At 33.0% G+C, this 16,987-nt stretch overlaps 1 protein-coding gene across 1 annotated transcript; it reads left to right on the forward strand.

Annotated features, from left to right (window-relative positions):
• The first annotated feature begins 3,100 nt into the window (after window positions 1-3,100).
• LOC149572540 (uncharacterized protein At1g01500-like) lies at window positions 3,101-4,822 on the forward strand. Its single transcript, XM_089811649.1, has 2 exons — window positions 3,101-3,808; window positions 4,586-4,822. Exons 1-2 carry the CDS (start codon window positions 3,101-3,103, stop codon window positions 4,820-4,822), a joined length of 945 nt encoding a protein of 314 aa, XP_089667775.1.
• The last annotated feature ends 12,165 nt before the right edge of the window (window positions 4,823-16,987 follow it).

A 16,987-nucleotide genomic window follows, 5' to 3' on the forward strand; every position in this document is an offset into this window, starting at 1 on the left:
AGAAGCTTTTAAAAACTTGAAATCTTGCCACCTAGTGAAATGCCTACAAGACAAAATATATGTCTATATTTGACATATGATAGCAACAAGACTAGTTATCTCACAACAACTCAGTTTTATAAAATGTGAGTATTTGATAATAGGGGGAAAATGAGATAGGGACTCCAACACACCATTTCAAACCATTATAAGGTTGTAATAAAAATTGACAACATTCCACTTGTTATGCAATCCCAAGAATGAATAGTCTCTACTAAAAGTATTTTTGATAAGAGGCTATTTTTAAAACAAGAAAGAGCATTATGCACATCAACATCTCCCTTTTCCTAGTCCAATTAATTGTACATTTTTGTCATAAATAGAAAAACTAAGAATGAAATGAAAAATTTAGGGCCAACACACACACACCCCTAATCCCCTTATTATTTTAAGACTAAGTTTTTGTATTAAAAAAATGATTCTACTACTCTTAATGCAGCCTGAAGATATTGAAAAACAAGTAAATGATGGGATTTCAAGTTGTTTGGTTTGAAATTTCATTTTCTCCAAAATAATTGAGATAAGAGTAATTTTTTCTACATCCCTATCAAAATCTTGCAAGGAAGAGTTCAATAGACATTGGGTTGCACAAAAGAGCAGTTTTCCATAGTTCTATTTCACTATAAGAGACAATCAATACTTGGGAGTTTCGAGTTTAATATGTTTCCACATTAGGATGTCCACAATTTTACTAATATGGTCAAATAATAGGTGAACTTGAAGAGTTTACCAAAAGAAAAATATTCTAGAATACATAGTTGGTTTGGGTGCTAAAAGACTTACGTTTTCTACAATTGAGATGTAGAAACATTGAAAGAACATACACCATTTCTTAATTTCTACACTAAAATACTGAAAGTTCATGACCTTTGCATAGAATAGAAATAGAAAAATAAAAGGAACTTGGATTGTTGACCTTGTTCAATGATGCCCTACATCATTTTTCCAACCCTAGCCATCGATGATCTCTTTTCCACTAGATATTGTCTCCTATAGTCCCAATTTTTCTCCTTAGCTTCCCAATGATGTTGTGCCTTTCCTCATTCCCACTTCCCCTGATTAATAATTGTCTCTTCTACTCCCCCCTTCATAACTGCTTCACCAAAACCGACCTAAATTCTCTCCTCATCCTTCTGCCTTCTCCCTAGTGGTAACTCAATCTCGTTAAAGTCATAGTAATGAATGAAAATAAATCAAGATATAGGAATGAAAAGTTAGAAAAGCTTACTACCAACATGTATTAATTAATCAACAAAAAATCAAATAAAGATATATTTTTGTTTGATCTCCATATGCTTGTACATTTGCATCATTATTTATTGAACACTATATATCAAAAAAAGAATACCGTAAACCTTCACATTTTAAATATGCATTTCATAAACAAATAATTAAAATTTTCTTCCATCTGATCTTATAGTAAGAAACTTTTAAACAAATTAACATGTCACAATAAATCAAATCATCATGAAAACTAAGTGTATATGTGTGTGTGGCTGTGAGACCATATGATGCATCCCCTTCCAAGAGGTTAACCCTTTCTACCTCAACCACACTCTCCTTGTGATGAATCCTACATCCACTCAAACACTCACAAACAAGATTGAGTCAGTATCCATCAAACAAACAACTAAATCGTCATCGAGAACATCATAATATCAATGTAATAACACTTGCATTAATATCCATAGTGCATCATCATTATGAAACATAACTTATTACATTATCATCTTGAAAACTGTTACATCATCATAAAATAACATTATAAGCCTAATCATGTTTAACATTAAAAAGATGTAACCAAAACTTTCGATGCATTAATTATCCATTTAATCACACTAATAATCACATCATAAAGCAGTGGTGAACTTAATCACTACTTAATCCAAGTTAAAACAAGGTTTGACTAAGTCAAAATCAACAATGTTGCCACATAGACAAAAACAATGAAGGTCGCAAGATGGGACGTAACAATGACTCTATAATTGAAAAAGAATGAAATTGGGATCTATGAGCCTAAAAACTGGTCTCCATTGAAAAATGACCCCTCTTTAACATCTAGCTCTCTGGAAAAAAATACAATAAATTGAAACATATTTAAGTAGTCATTATATTTGTACTAGTTTATTTCTAGCAAAATTTTCACGTGCAAGTAGCCATGGATATTTATGATCAACAGGAAAATACAATTAATATTCAGTTTTTGAGACATTCATAAATGACAAGGTCTCCCTTTCCCAATTAACAAATCAATCCCCAACATCCTCATAGATAAATCCCCGTAAACAATTCAAATTTAATATTACCTTCAATTGATTTAAACTCTTGAGAAAATCCCATTAGCCACCATGCACTTGTTTATTATAACGATAGAATTAAAAAAATAAAAAATCATAAGATTTATGTGCATGCAAAGACAAAAGAGACCAGAAATTTAGGAAGCAATATGTGAGAAGGGTGATAGGAGTCAAGGCAGTGGACACGTGAAAGAAAGCAGAAACAGAAGAGAGTCCCGAAACCCTAATTTTAGGGCAGGGTAAAACGCTGACGCGCACAAATATTGTAATCCATGTGTGCCGTGCAATTCTCCTACGTGTTATCCTTTCCCTCCTTCTCCGCCATGCAACGCTGCTCTCTGTCCTCTCACTGCCATGCCCTGAAACGCACATGGCCCCTTCCACTTTCCCCATTATTATAACTACTGCCAAATCCCTCACCAAAACTAGTTTCCATTACAAAACCATGCAATCTACCGACATAAAGCTCAATCTGCTTTGATCCCACTCTACAACAATTCACATTACGAGATCTGAAACTCTCTCAATCTCAGAAACCTTGAAAGTAACATTGTCCAGACAATGGAAGGCGACCCATGGCTTGTTATCCAAGCTGCCATTGTTAACCACTGGTTTTATCCGTGGCTTTTCAGTAGTTCAAGATTGGATTTTTACAATGGGTGTATAGTCTATTGATGGGGAGAATCCCTAATCCATCCTTTTCCACTTGTTAGATCTAGATTTTTCAATTAGAAGATCAAGTTTATAGAATTTCAGCCATTTTCATGGATACCCAGAGGCAATGGAGTGGGGAAATCATGGGTTCCCCCAATCATAAAACCTCTGGTTTGAGTTTTTCAGGTGCTAAACAGAGCGATGCATGGTTTGATATCAGAGTGGTTTGTGTAAAGTTGAGCTCTTGTCTGGTTAAATGTGCTCCAGAGTATTTTAGAATTGTTTTTCCACCAAGAAGTGTTTGTTCATCTCTTGAAGTTAATGGCGAAAGGATAAGTCACTCAGAAAAGACTTCTAGAGCTCTGAGAAGAGATAGGCTTGATAAAGAGTCTGCAGAGGCCACTTATGTGAGTACAGATAATGTGCGTGCCAAAGGTGATTTGCCCTTTGAGATCCATCACAAGAGTGATGTTCTTGTTACGGGGAAGTTTTTGAGGTCTGATTCATGGACAGAAGGGCATCTTATGGATAGCCATGCTTGTTCCTTTACTACGAGGAAGAAACTGTGGATCATGGATTGTAATTGTGCACTTTCTGCTGGATCGGCTTTTTTTTCTACTCAGACTGATCATTTTTCTGCCATGAAAGCGCCTTTTCTTGAAGTTTATGTTGCCGGGAGGAGTTTGGGGCAGCCCATTGTGTTGAATCAGATGGTGCAGCTGCTTCCGAGGAGGAAACACACTCGCTCTATTTCTCTGGATGCTATTCCAGAAGATGATGATGACGAAATAGTTAATACAGCTTCGTTTCAGTATCAGGTATAAAAACTTGAAGGAACTGGAGTTCTATGTGAAGTACAAGTTTTGTGCACATTATTTTTAGGATCAGTAGACTATTATGATATTTGATAGTCTTCAAGCTATATTTCAATATCCAGATCATATAATCTTGGGAGAAAAATGAACCGATCCATGTTGATTAGAACAAGCCAAATGATATGATTGATATTGATTATATAATGCTCAAATGGTTCATTCCTTGATACCCACATTAAGATTGTAGACAGTTCATTCTTGGAGTATAATTTATCTAGAAGTACAAGTTTTTCACACATTAGTGTTAGGATTAGTAGATTATGATATTTGATAGTCTTCAAGATAAATTTCAATATCCGGTTCATTCTTGGGCCAAAATAGACCGATCCATGTTGATTGAACAAGCCCAATGATATGATTGATATTGATTATATAATCCTCAAATGATTCATTGTAATAGACAGTTCATCCTTGGAGTATAATGGACCAATCTATGTAGATTAGCACAAGCCAAGTGATATGGACCAATTTATCTTGATTAGAACAAGCCAAATGATATGATTGATATTGATTATATAGGCCACTTACGATGATTTCTTGATACCCACATTAACATTTAACACAGTTCATGACCCTTGGAGCATATTAGGCCAATCTATGTAGATTGGGATAAGTACAAATATATGATTGTTCTAGAGAAGTAGTCAAGGTAAATTTATTTATTGATCGATTCATGGAAACCCACATTAACATTTTGGCCTGGTGTATTGTGTTAAACAGGGAGAGATGGAATCTGAAATGGAACAAGGCAGTGAGAGGCACGGAGTGGAAGTATATTATTGCAATGAAGGATTGGATGTAGAGGGAGAAGAAGGGGAGTTATCATGGTTTAATGCAGGAGTAAGGGTGGGGATGGGAATAGGGCTGGGGATATGCCTTGGAATAGGTGTAGGAGTGGGGCTCCTAGTCAGAACTTATCAGGCCACCACTGGACCTTTCAAGAGACGTCTGCTGTAAATTATTAGATACCCACACAGAAAAATCTAACAAGAAACAATCTCAAGAAAGTTTTGCTACAGTTTTTCTATCTAAGGGTTGTTATACTCTCTTTGTTAAGATATACTTTTTGAAGTAAACCATCATGTATGCAGTTTCTTCAAAGTTCAAATGTAAATTTTGCTAACATGTAATAGAAAGTCTAGCTGGTGTTTTAATAAAAAAAGAAGATTTTGGCATGTTTATTTATAAATAAGCTTGCTCGGCAATAGCATTTTATAAAATATTTGATTGTCATATAAGAACTAGAGAGGAAAGGATTTTTCTAAGCTTGTAGTTAGGACAAGGAAGCTAATACTCTGGACCAAAGCAAAGAGTCTGGGACATCGAAATGGGCACATGGGAATTCTCTTACAGTTCATGCATCGGGACAACCAAGAGTTTTAATCACCACCTTTTTATTGGAAAGCCTAAAATCTTTCCCATGCTGAATGAAGTCAGCCCTTGTTCGTGGAGGCCATACTAGGGATAAAATCAAACAAGGCGGACACTTTAATAAAGACTCCGTTACATGTTAGGTTCGTCACACTTACGGATAAGGACTAAGAGTTGAATAACAGGTATCGACTAAGAATTGAATGAGAGTTTTATATAGGAATATACCACATGAAGTTTTTTAAACATTATAGAATTGAATAATAAATTTGTATTGTGTTACTAGAATATAATATTTGTGGGATTAAATATTTGATGACGATGTGGATTATGTCCCCTACAATCTCTCTTGTGTCTCCTGTAATGAATAGCAACGTAACAATCTAATCTCTCGCGTCTCCTGTAATGAATAGCAACGTAACTCCAATCTTGAGAATCTCCCGGTAATCAATAACAAAATAGGAAAATGATGTGCAATAAGGAATATGCATATGTAAATTTCAAAAAAGTTTGAATTCCTTGTTTGGATGCATTAAAATGGAATTGGAATACGAAGTAAAATAAGAATACGTATTCCAAATTTGGCCAAAAAATGGGGTTTTGCAATTCCACCAAAATAGGTGTTATTGGAATACATATTCCTATTCCACTTTTTTTAAATTTTAGAAAACATAAATTTTGGGTCCTGCTAATTCTCATCAAATATTGGCTGAACCAAACATAGAACAGGAATACGTAGCTCCATTTTCTATTCCAGAATAACATGTATTCCAGAATACATTTTCCTATTCTCCTATTCCTATTCCCGCAACCAAATGGGCTCTAATATGTTAAAAAATAAAATAAAAAAATTTGAAAATGTGGGTTGTGACCAATTGATATGAAAGTTTGCATTCTCATTTAAAGTTTTTACCTAAAGACAGCTTCGTGTAACATGAAAACAGTCTCAAAAGTTTGGGACTTTGCAATTAGAGATTGAGTCTCCAGAGAAGACTAGCTTCCTTACTATCAGGGTACACCTAATTACTTCTTCTTCTTTTGACGAAAAGGGAGAAGGAGTGTAAAAATTTAGCATTACGAAAAGGGAGAAGGAGTGTAAAAATTTAAAATGCTAAAGGGGAAATGCAGTGGTGCACCAAATAGATTGTTGATCTACTTCTTTTTAGGAAATGCACTAAAATCCAATAGACTTCACAAGATATATCATTATCTATATTCCTTCAATCTTAACACCATAGAAAAGACAAGAAATAACATAACCATGCAAGGAATACATAGATTCACTTAACAGATAAGTTAATTATATTGAACATATACATAAGGTGTTGCAATTATCAAAATACATCCAAGAAAATGAGACATAATAGGTTGCACAAATTTAACTAGCTGAGAAGTGGATGAAACAATAGTAATTTCTACTAAATAAGAGGCAAGAGCATTTACAGAAGAAATCTGCAAAAGATGAGAGAAAAGAGATCTCGAGAATAACAACAAAACTTGCCTTTATAGGATGAAGGCATAACCCAGATACAACCTTGTGTTCAAATTGCAACAACAATAGAGTTGAGGTTATAGAGTACAATAAATGAAAAAATCAAATTTCTATTACCACTTGATTCATTAAAGTGACAAGAAGGGCCAAGGAAAGGATTTAGCAGCTGAAAGGATCATCATTATTACAAACTCATTTTATAGGCATGGAGGGGAATCATGGCATTAAAAAGCCCAAAGAGCTACTCTGCATTAAATGGATAATCCTAGTAACGTGGTAAGGCCACAACAAATCAATTCACATCATTGTCAAAAAACATAGGATGGGATAACACACAATGTTAACCTGCTACAAAAATTGTAGAGTTGACCCATGTAATAAAGATCAAATCTGCCCAAAAATTGACGACCGTCGATGTAGATCTCATTGTTTGAATTAGATAGCTCAAATACATGATTAAGATACAACCATTGATCAAGATTTTTTTTAATATCAAATGTATGGCTAAGATGAAGCAAGGAATCTCCCAAAGATGTTTCTAAATCTGACGGTCATTGCATCTTTGCAAAAGGCCCAAGAAATAATGCGAAAATACAAGCATCATTAGATCAAAAACACCCTAGCAAGACAAAGATCCACAACATGACACTAATTCGTTTGTCATCACATTTCCCAATGCATAGTTCAAGAGGGAGCATGCAATTTCGTAATTTTGTGGAAGCAAGAAAAGTCACTCTCCAAAATAGCAAAAATGGTTAACACGAGATGTTAACCCTACAAATACACGTGTTAACCCATAACTTGACAGATGAGGAAATCGAGTTTACTCAGCCAAAGAATAAACTGAACCAACTCGGCGAATGAAGGAACCAAATGATGTAGAGCATCTTAAAAAATCAACCAATAAGTGGAATAAATGCTGATCCCTTCAAAATCTATAAAATAATTTTAGTATATAGAGGCATCTCGTGAGGAAAAACACATGTTTTAACACAAAAATATCAACCCTTCTCCATTTGCATATCCTGATTTCTATATCTGATTCCTTTATTTGTAACTTCTGTTCTATATGTCTTATTGAAAAACCCTTTGGTTTGATTGTTAAAATTTAGAAATACTAAAACATATCCAAAGTAGAGTCAAAAATAATAATCCATTACAAGTTATAGTCTCTACACTTAGACCCATTTTCTCTATCATAAATCAGATGTAAAACTAGTAACCCTACCTAGGGAATCCAATAACTTCCTTAAAATGACTCCAAATGAAATGAAAAAAATTTCATATTGATAATATATGAATCTATTTTCATAATATGTAAGCCATATTTTTTTTCAATTCATAAATCATTCTACAAGCACAAATCATTGTCTACAACTTTAATGGAGATCCTTAAAACCATTCTTTACTAAATTACACATGACTTACACAAATCAGAATGGAAATGACTCAAACCAATTGGAAATGAAATATAGTTCACATATATTTTCAATTAATACAAAAATAGTTATTGTTTCATCCAAATGTGTCCATGCCAAATATTTCAATCACATTGTAGTTGGGCATCCTCAAATCTGAAAATAACCACTTTTACCAAAATTAGCATAACTTCTTCAAGAGTTAACCAAATTGCTCCAAAACAAAAGAGAAAGAATATTATCAATCTTATTATTCAAAATTATAGGATATACATGGGTTCCAAGCTTCAAATTATCATACAAGACTTGGAACCAACACAAAAATAGTTAATACCAATCAAAATGACAAGTTCTTAGGAAACCAATTGACTCACAATGATCTCTTCTTCTTCTCATTCATTAATATCTATTTGAAATGACCAATAAAATTATTTTATAGTTGTTGTGGTGGTTTAGAACTTCCCAACCACCTTTTAAACCAACCCATTACATTCTTTTAACCCTTTTGCATTATTTATAACACTTTATGCACTTTTGCATTACAAATTTCATATAAACCTAACCTAGACCAAAATTATGACTCAAATAACTTTAGATGGACCATACAAATAGATCCATTCACCTATTAAATAATTTTTTTGATATTATTTACCATATTAGGACCTCCTTTTACAATTTTGACTACTTATTACAAATGGCTTCTCTAGCCTTTACATCTTGACTTAATAGACTCAAATACATTATATAAATAGCTCAAATGAATTTAAATGTATCACATAAGATATATTATCCTCCTTGTGTTTTTGTTTCTTAGGTGATCTTGCACCATACTCCCAACCTTGAAAAGTTTCTAGGTTCCTTGGAAACATGGAAGTAATAACCTACAAGAAAAAAACATACCAAAAATCTTCATCTTTATCTTTGCCTCTTCGTGCCTTTATCACCATCATCTTTACCTTTAAGGATATATGAATGTCCTCAAAATTAGATTCTCAAATACTCTTGTTAGTGGACCATTAGTGGCTACAAATTTCATAGTGCCTTATCAATCAAAGATCCACCTTTACCATGCTTCTTCAAACTCATCAAAACCAACTCTCCATGTGCCTCACTTAGGAGTCCTCCTCCTTGCCTCTCTCCCTAGTCTCCTAGCATCTATTGGAACTTCTCATGGCCCTTGACATAACTTCCATATCTATCAAAACAACAATAGAACATATTCCTTTTATAGCAAGATGGATGAGCACCTACAACCAAAAACTCATCAACAAATCAAAACCAAATTTTCAAGGTCCTGGTGTGGATTGTCTCCTTCAAAGCTCTACCCACACACTTAAGATCTTCAAGTTTTAATACCAATTTGATGTAGAGCCCTTTATATTTATTTTCAAGTAATCTTAGTTCAACTCAAGGGATTCAAAATAGGCTGGTACACCCTCAAGGAACCAAGAAAATCTCAAAGACTTCAACAAAGAACCTGACAGTTTGGTAACTAAGACAGCATCTTCATTCACAAAATCAGATTTCTATGTTTGATTGCATTATTCATAACTTTTAATCCTTAAAATTTCTTTCCAAACCCTTTGGTGAAATTGTTCCAAATTAGGAATACTAAAACATAACCAAAGAAAATCCAAAAAAAAAAAATCCATTACAAGTTGTAGTCTTTGCACTTAGACCTATTTTCTTTGTCATAAATTAGATGTAAAACCAGTAACCCTGCCCAGGGAATCCAATAACTTCCTCAAAATGACTCCAAATGAAACCAAAAATTTTCACATTGATTCTATATGAATCTATTTTCACAATATTCAAGCCATACATTATTCCAATTCATAAATCATTTTACAAGCACAAATCATTGTCTGCAACTTCAATGGAGATCCTTAAAAACCATTCTTGACTCAATTACACATAACTTACACAAATTGCAATAAAAATGACTCAAACCAATTGGAAATGAAATATAGTTCACATATATTTCCAATGAATATAAAAGTAGTTCTTATTTCATCCAAATGTATCCATACCAAATATTTCAATCTGACTATATTTGGGCATCCTCAAATCTAAAAATAACCACTTTTACCAAAACTAGCATAACTTCTTCAAGACTTAACTAAATTGATAAAAAAAAAGAGAGAAAGAATATTATTAATCTTACTATTCAAAAGTATAGGATATACATGTGTTCCAGGCTCTAAATTTCCGTACACTTGACCTAGAACCAACACAAAAATAGTTAACACCAATCAAAATGACAAGTTCTTAAGAAACGAATTGATTCACAATGATCTCTTCTTATTTTAACTCATTAATCTCTATTTTTAATGACCAATAAAATTATTTTATAGTGGTTGTGGTGGTCTACAACTTCCCAACCACCTTTTAAACCAACCCATTACACTCTTTTAACCCTTTTACATTTTTCACAACACTTTATGGACTTCTACATTGAAAATTTCATATAAACCCAACCTAGACCAAAATTATGACTCAAATGAATTCAGATGGACCATACAAATAGATCCATTCACTTATTAAATAAACGTTTTGACATCATTTACCATATTAGGACCTCCTTTTACAATTTTGATCACTTATTACAAATGGCTTCTCTAGCCTTTACATCTTGACTTAATAGAGTCAAATACATTATAGATGGCTCAAATGAATTTAAATATATCAGATAAGATATATTGTCATCCTTGTGTTCTTGTTTCTTACATCCTCTTGCACCACTGAGCCAGCTCGGTTCATGAAGAGACTAAGTTAACATGAAATGTTAACACCAACAAAATCACATGTTAACCCACATCAAAGAAACTAGCCCATTAAAGATTTCTCAAATCAATTATCAATGGTGGTTGAATGGGAGGTAGAAATGGCCAACATGAATTGTTGCACATGTGCATTAAACTAATTCAACATGATTGCTTCATGTGGTTTTACATAAACACATATTGACTACGACAAAACAAAGTCTCAATATTTGTTTGAGATTTTCGACAACGATTGTCATGCATTAGCCAACCCTCAAAGATTTTAAACATAGATTATCATGCATTAGTTGTCCCTTCAAAGGAGTTGAAACATAGGTTATCGTGCATAAGCCATCCCTTGAAGGGAAATTTGTCTCATTTAATGTGTTGTACTAAAATATATTGAAATAATTTATTTTTCAAAAGATAAAATTTAAAAAGAAAATTAAGAAAAGACTATTATAGTAGGGAGATTTAGCAATTTGTTAACACATTCCTCTGTTGTTCATTATTAGCAATGTGTTTGGTGTGAATACATTTTTAAATTTCATTTTGCCACCAATGGCACATAGTTCAAATCAACTATGCTACAGACATCAACTCCTCTAGCCCAAGATGACACAAGTATTTCCATGAGGGCCCACGATGACATAGGTATTTCCATGAGAGATGACATAGGTATTTCCATGAGGGTGTTGCACAACAAAAATGCCTCCAAACAGACATCAATAGCCCAAGATGATATAGGTATTTCCATAAGGGCCCAAGATGATATAGGTATTTCCATGAGGAACTCCATTAACTCCTCTAGCCCAAGATGACATAGGTATTTCCATGAAGGTGTTGCACAACAAAAACGTCTCCAACCAACATAGTCCAACCTATGCAAACAGAGAAGAGAATTAGATAATTAGGGAAATCTTTCCTCTTGAAGACATATGGGATCCTCACATCTTAAAACAACAAAGAAGAAAAAAACTCCGAATCAAATATTTCAAAAAAGGTATGACACATGTAGGCTTCAATGTCTTGCTTTCAGATTGGTATCAACATACTTAATTTTCCATGTATAGAATTTTAGGTGCTACCTACTAACAAAATATCAACTAGTCTTGGGTCTATTTGTCCTTTTACTAAAAACATGACAATTTCACTATACAAATCCCTTGTTCTACAAATTTTTGGTCCATTTTCATAAGATTTTGTATCTCCATTTGTCAACATGGAGGATCAAGAAACTGATGATCTTTTTATACCATGCAAAGAATGTAGTGAGAAGTGTTTTAAGAAACATGGATTTTTTCATGATAAATAGTGTCTTAATGGGTCTTCTTCCTTCCATATATTTATGCTTGGGAACTTTGAAGAAAAATGGTAAGTGCACATCATTCTCTCTCTTTCTTCTATTTCAAGTACACAGTCAATAACTTGTAAAACATATTTTTTGCATTGTGTTTTGTGTTTACTACATATCATTCCTCCACCATTTGTCTCTAAGTGTGTAAATGACTTAGATGAACTTATGATACTTAAAAGTCCAGATGGGCAAGAGTGGAATGTAAAATAATGGGGTTCCATAAATAAATTGAAATTCTGATAGGGCTGGGAATAGTTTTATATTTATTTCAAGTACACAATCAATAACTTGTAAAACATATTTTTTACATTGTGTTTTGTATTTACTACAAATCATTCCTCCACCATTTGTTTCCAAGTTTGTAAATGACTCAAATGAACTTATGACACTGAAAGGTCAAATGGGCAAGAGTGCAATGTAAAATAATAGGGATCCATAAATAAATTGAAATTCTAACAAGGTTGGGAAAAGTTTTGTAGTCATTATGGGCTCCAGATGGGAGAAGTTTTAGTGTTCAAATAAATTTAAAAATCATGTTTTAGGGTTAAGGTATTTGATAAAATAGGGCATGTGAAAAATATCACTATTTCCCATCTCATGGAAACATGATGCCCTTTTGAAAAATTGGTGGTAGATTAAGATTCTGATGAAGAAAATGACGATACATTAGAAAACAAAAAGCGTAAGTATAATTTTTTTCATTTCAACTTTCACACATTAGTAATTTGAGTTGTGAATTGATGAGAATAGACACAAATAGACACAATAGACACATCCTTTTGTTGCAGACCATTCAAGGAATGTGTTAAGTAATCTTGTCCTTCCTTTCAAATTAGATAAGTATTTTTGGCTAATGGAAATAAAGATTCCCAATCATATTTTGTGAAATTTTTGAGTCAAAAGTTATAGTAAGATCAATCTCTCTTCTCTCTATCTGCCATAATTTTTAATCAGCATGACAATTCCAAGAAGTTAATAAATCAAAAAGTAGTTTGTTAATTAATTTTTTCTAAAATATTTATAATAATTTAATATTGTCTTTTATAATATGAACAATCCTCATTTGTGTGAATGTTAAGAAAACTCTCATGTATTTTGTTAAAATAACTTAATTTTCTGTATTGGTTTGTAAATGTAGGGGTTCTATATAATAGGTGATTGTCCTACTAAGTTCATTTGCACCTTTGAGCTGGTGGATATTACAAGACATAAATTGGGTATAAATGTAAGAAGATTTATTATTTAGAGAATTTAGGTGATTAACTAATATAGTATGTTTTAAGTTTAAACTATTTTAGACTCTCTCACCTGCATTCTATTTTGTTGGTTGAGTTGTGGGTTCATCATACTCAATTTTAGAAGTACTCTAATGAACTTTGTTGTTTATGGTTTAGATTTTTACCATTTATGGTTTAGATGTCCTTGTACTAACATTGTGACAAATTCACTAAACAAATCCCTTGTTATACACTTTTTAAGGCTATTTTCAAAGGCTCTTGTGTCTACATTTATTGACATTGAGGATGAGGAAACTAGTGATCTTTTTATACTATAAAGAGAATATGGTGAGAAGTGTTTTTAAAAAATATGGAAAATTCCATGATAAATTGTGTTTTGATGGGTCCACCTCTTTCCATATATTTTTTTTTGGGGACATTGAAGAAAGATTGGTAACTTTTACATATCGTTTTCTTTCTTTTATTTTAAGTACATTGTTAAGAACTTGTGAAACATATTTTTTGCATTGGGTTTTGGGTTTAATATAGATAATTCCTCTAGCATTTTTTTCTTAGTTTTTAAATGACCTAGATGAACATATGACACTGGAAGGTCCATATGTGATGTAGGAACATCTTGGGTTTTAGTGTTATCCTTCTTGGTAGATATGTGCTCAGTTATCATTGTGAACTTGTTTGGTGACTTCATTGTTATTGTCTTAGTGGATGTGTTTCTGACTTCATTCACCAAGTGGCTCAGATTATTTTCTCACTAAGTTGCTAGATATTTAGTGTTCATCGAGTGTCTCGGTGGTTCTCTATATCTGTTATTTGGTGATGTCTTATTCTTCTTTCACCAAGTTATATGTTGAGTTCATATTTAAGACCTAACATTTGTATTTAATTCTTCATCATGATTTAATGTATTTGATTGATCACTGGGACCCATGTAGATTGTTGTTTGGTTATCCTTCTCCAATATGACAATCTAAAAACTTATCTAAGACATTTTAGCAAGTATAAATAGAGGCTCTTGGTCTAGGATTAGGGGTAGTCATTTTTGGGGGGTAGCATCTGCAAAGGAGATTGTTGGTCTCTCATGGTGGAGGATACTTTCTATATTTGAATCTTTGTATTGACATTTTGGCATGTATGATGAAAGTTGATGAATAAATTATAGGTTTTTGGTGCTCTCTCCTTTTGGTGTTGTCCTTTGTGAATGACTTTGATTGTGTAACTCAATAAGGATTGGTTGATTGTAAGGCAAGCCTTTAGCCTTATTTTTTGACTGTCTCATTTCATTAGGTGGTATTGGAGCAAGGTTTCATCCTTTTGGAGATTGGATCATGTATAATCCTAATTGAATTCGGTGATAAGGTGTCTGATATGAGATTTGACCTATAACTTGTAGAGGGTTGTACAATCTTGCAATAACCTATTATCAAAATGGTTAATGGTAGAGGAAATGCTAACAATGCTATCATGGAGATGTTGTGATGAGTTGCAACTATACTTGATATTGTTGAGAAAATCCAAAGGACAGGATTGCATCTTGATGATTTTAGTAATGATGAAGGAGAACCAAGAGAACCAAACCCTAACCAAGAAGTTGAAGTTGAATCTGATGAGGAAATATTGTTAGAGATTTATCTAGGGCACATTATAAGCCTATTGTTGAGGTTACTAGTTATGATGGAAGGTTGACACACTCCATTGGACTGGATCTCTAATATGGAGAAGTTATTTGAGTTTGAGGGAACTATTGATAATAGGAAGCTAAAGATAGCAATCACTAGGTGGAAGGGTCATGTTTCATTTTGGTGGAAGAATTTGCAAATTAATAGAAAAAATAAATGGAAAGAAAAGATTTTAAAAATGGGTGAAGATGGTTAATAAGTTGAAGAAGAAGTTCCTCATTATTGATTACCAAGTCAATTAATTGAGGAAGATGCAAAATTTGAGGCAAAAAGATATGACTCTAAAAGAGTATACTAAGGAGTTCTACAAAGTAGACATTAGATTGGACATGTGGATGATGAGGTAGAGAAAGTTACTAGGTATTTGAATGGTTTGGGAACAATGATTCAAGATGAGATTAGTTATGTAAAAGTTGATAGTGTGGAAGAACCATATCAATATGTTTTGAAAGATAAGGAGATATTAACAAAAAAGTGTGAGAAAGATAAGATCTAGAGGAGGAATACTTCAAAGAAGTAGTGGTATACCTTATGGAGAAAATATAATATCTGACAATACTATACAAGATAAGGGAAAAACCATGTGGAAAGGTTGTAGTTCTTATCAAGGAAGAAGTGGTTCTTAGTAAGGTGGTTATGGAAGATGAGGATTTCATGGACCCTCTTTCAAATATGGTGAAGAGGGATATAGAACCTTTGAGTGTAACTATTATGGGAAGAAAATTGAAAGTAGTAGCATAAATTATTTAGTCCAAGGAGAATCTACAAGTCCACTGAATGGAATTGAAAAAGGGGAAAAATTGATGGTTGGAATCTAACTTTGTGCAATGATAAAATTGATGGAGAATCCCACTAAGGAGAATTATTTTCAATGCCAGATGCAAGATTCCTAGAAAATACTATAAGATAATCATTGATAGTTGTACTACAAAAATTTTGGCATTAGAGGAGCTAGTTAATAAGTTGAAATTCCAGCGGATGAGATGCCCTAAACCCTATCAAGTTTCTTAGATCAAGGATGAGCATATGTTGTTCTTAAGTGAACAATGAATTGTGAAATTCAAGATTGGGAGTTATTATGGTGATGTTCTCTATGATATCATGATTATAGATTGTTGCCATATCCTTTTCGGTAGACCTTGGAAGTATGATAGACAAGCATTGGATGATGGGGGATTGAATCAATATACTATTTGGGAAAATGGGAAAAGACAAGTAAAGTGTTACCTTTGATAGAGGCACTTGATGAATATCATTGTACCATGGTATAAGTTTTCATGCTTAATGGAAATCAATTTGTGAAGGATATGAAGAAAGAAAAAGTTTTTTTTTCTATGATTCCTGTTGCGCTAAATAATGCTAGTGTTGACCAAATTCTAGTAGAAGTTGAAAAGTAGTTCATTGAGTATCACAAGGTTATTTCAGAGCATGTACCCAATATTCTAAAATTAGTAAAGAGTATAAGTCATTGTATGGATATGATTCTTGGAGCTAGTTTTTTGAATAAATTACCAAAAAAAATGATACCTAGCAAGATTGAAGAACTTAACAAGCAAGTGTAGTAATTATTGCAAAAACATTTGATCAGAAAATTTTTGAGCCCATGTGTTGTACCCATGATATTGGAAACTAAGAAGAATGATGAGTGGAGAATGCGTACTAATTCCAAGGCTATTAAGAAGATAATAGTAAAATATAGGTTTTCTATGCTAAGGATAGATGATATAATGGGTTCTTTGAGTGGAGCAAGATATTTTACCAAGATTGATTTGAAGAGTGTCTACCATCAAATTATAATCGAGAAGGTG

The sequence above is a fragment of the Cupressus sempervirens genome, chromosome 2 (genome assembly GCF_028749045.1).
Source record: "Cupressus sempervirens isolate cs-2001-9-10 chromosome 2, ASM2874904v1, whole genome shotgun sequence".
NCBI classification, from domain to species: domain Eukaryota; kingdom Viridiplantae; phylum Streptophyta; class Pinopsida; order Cupressales; family Cupressaceae; genus Cupressus; species Cupressus sempervirens.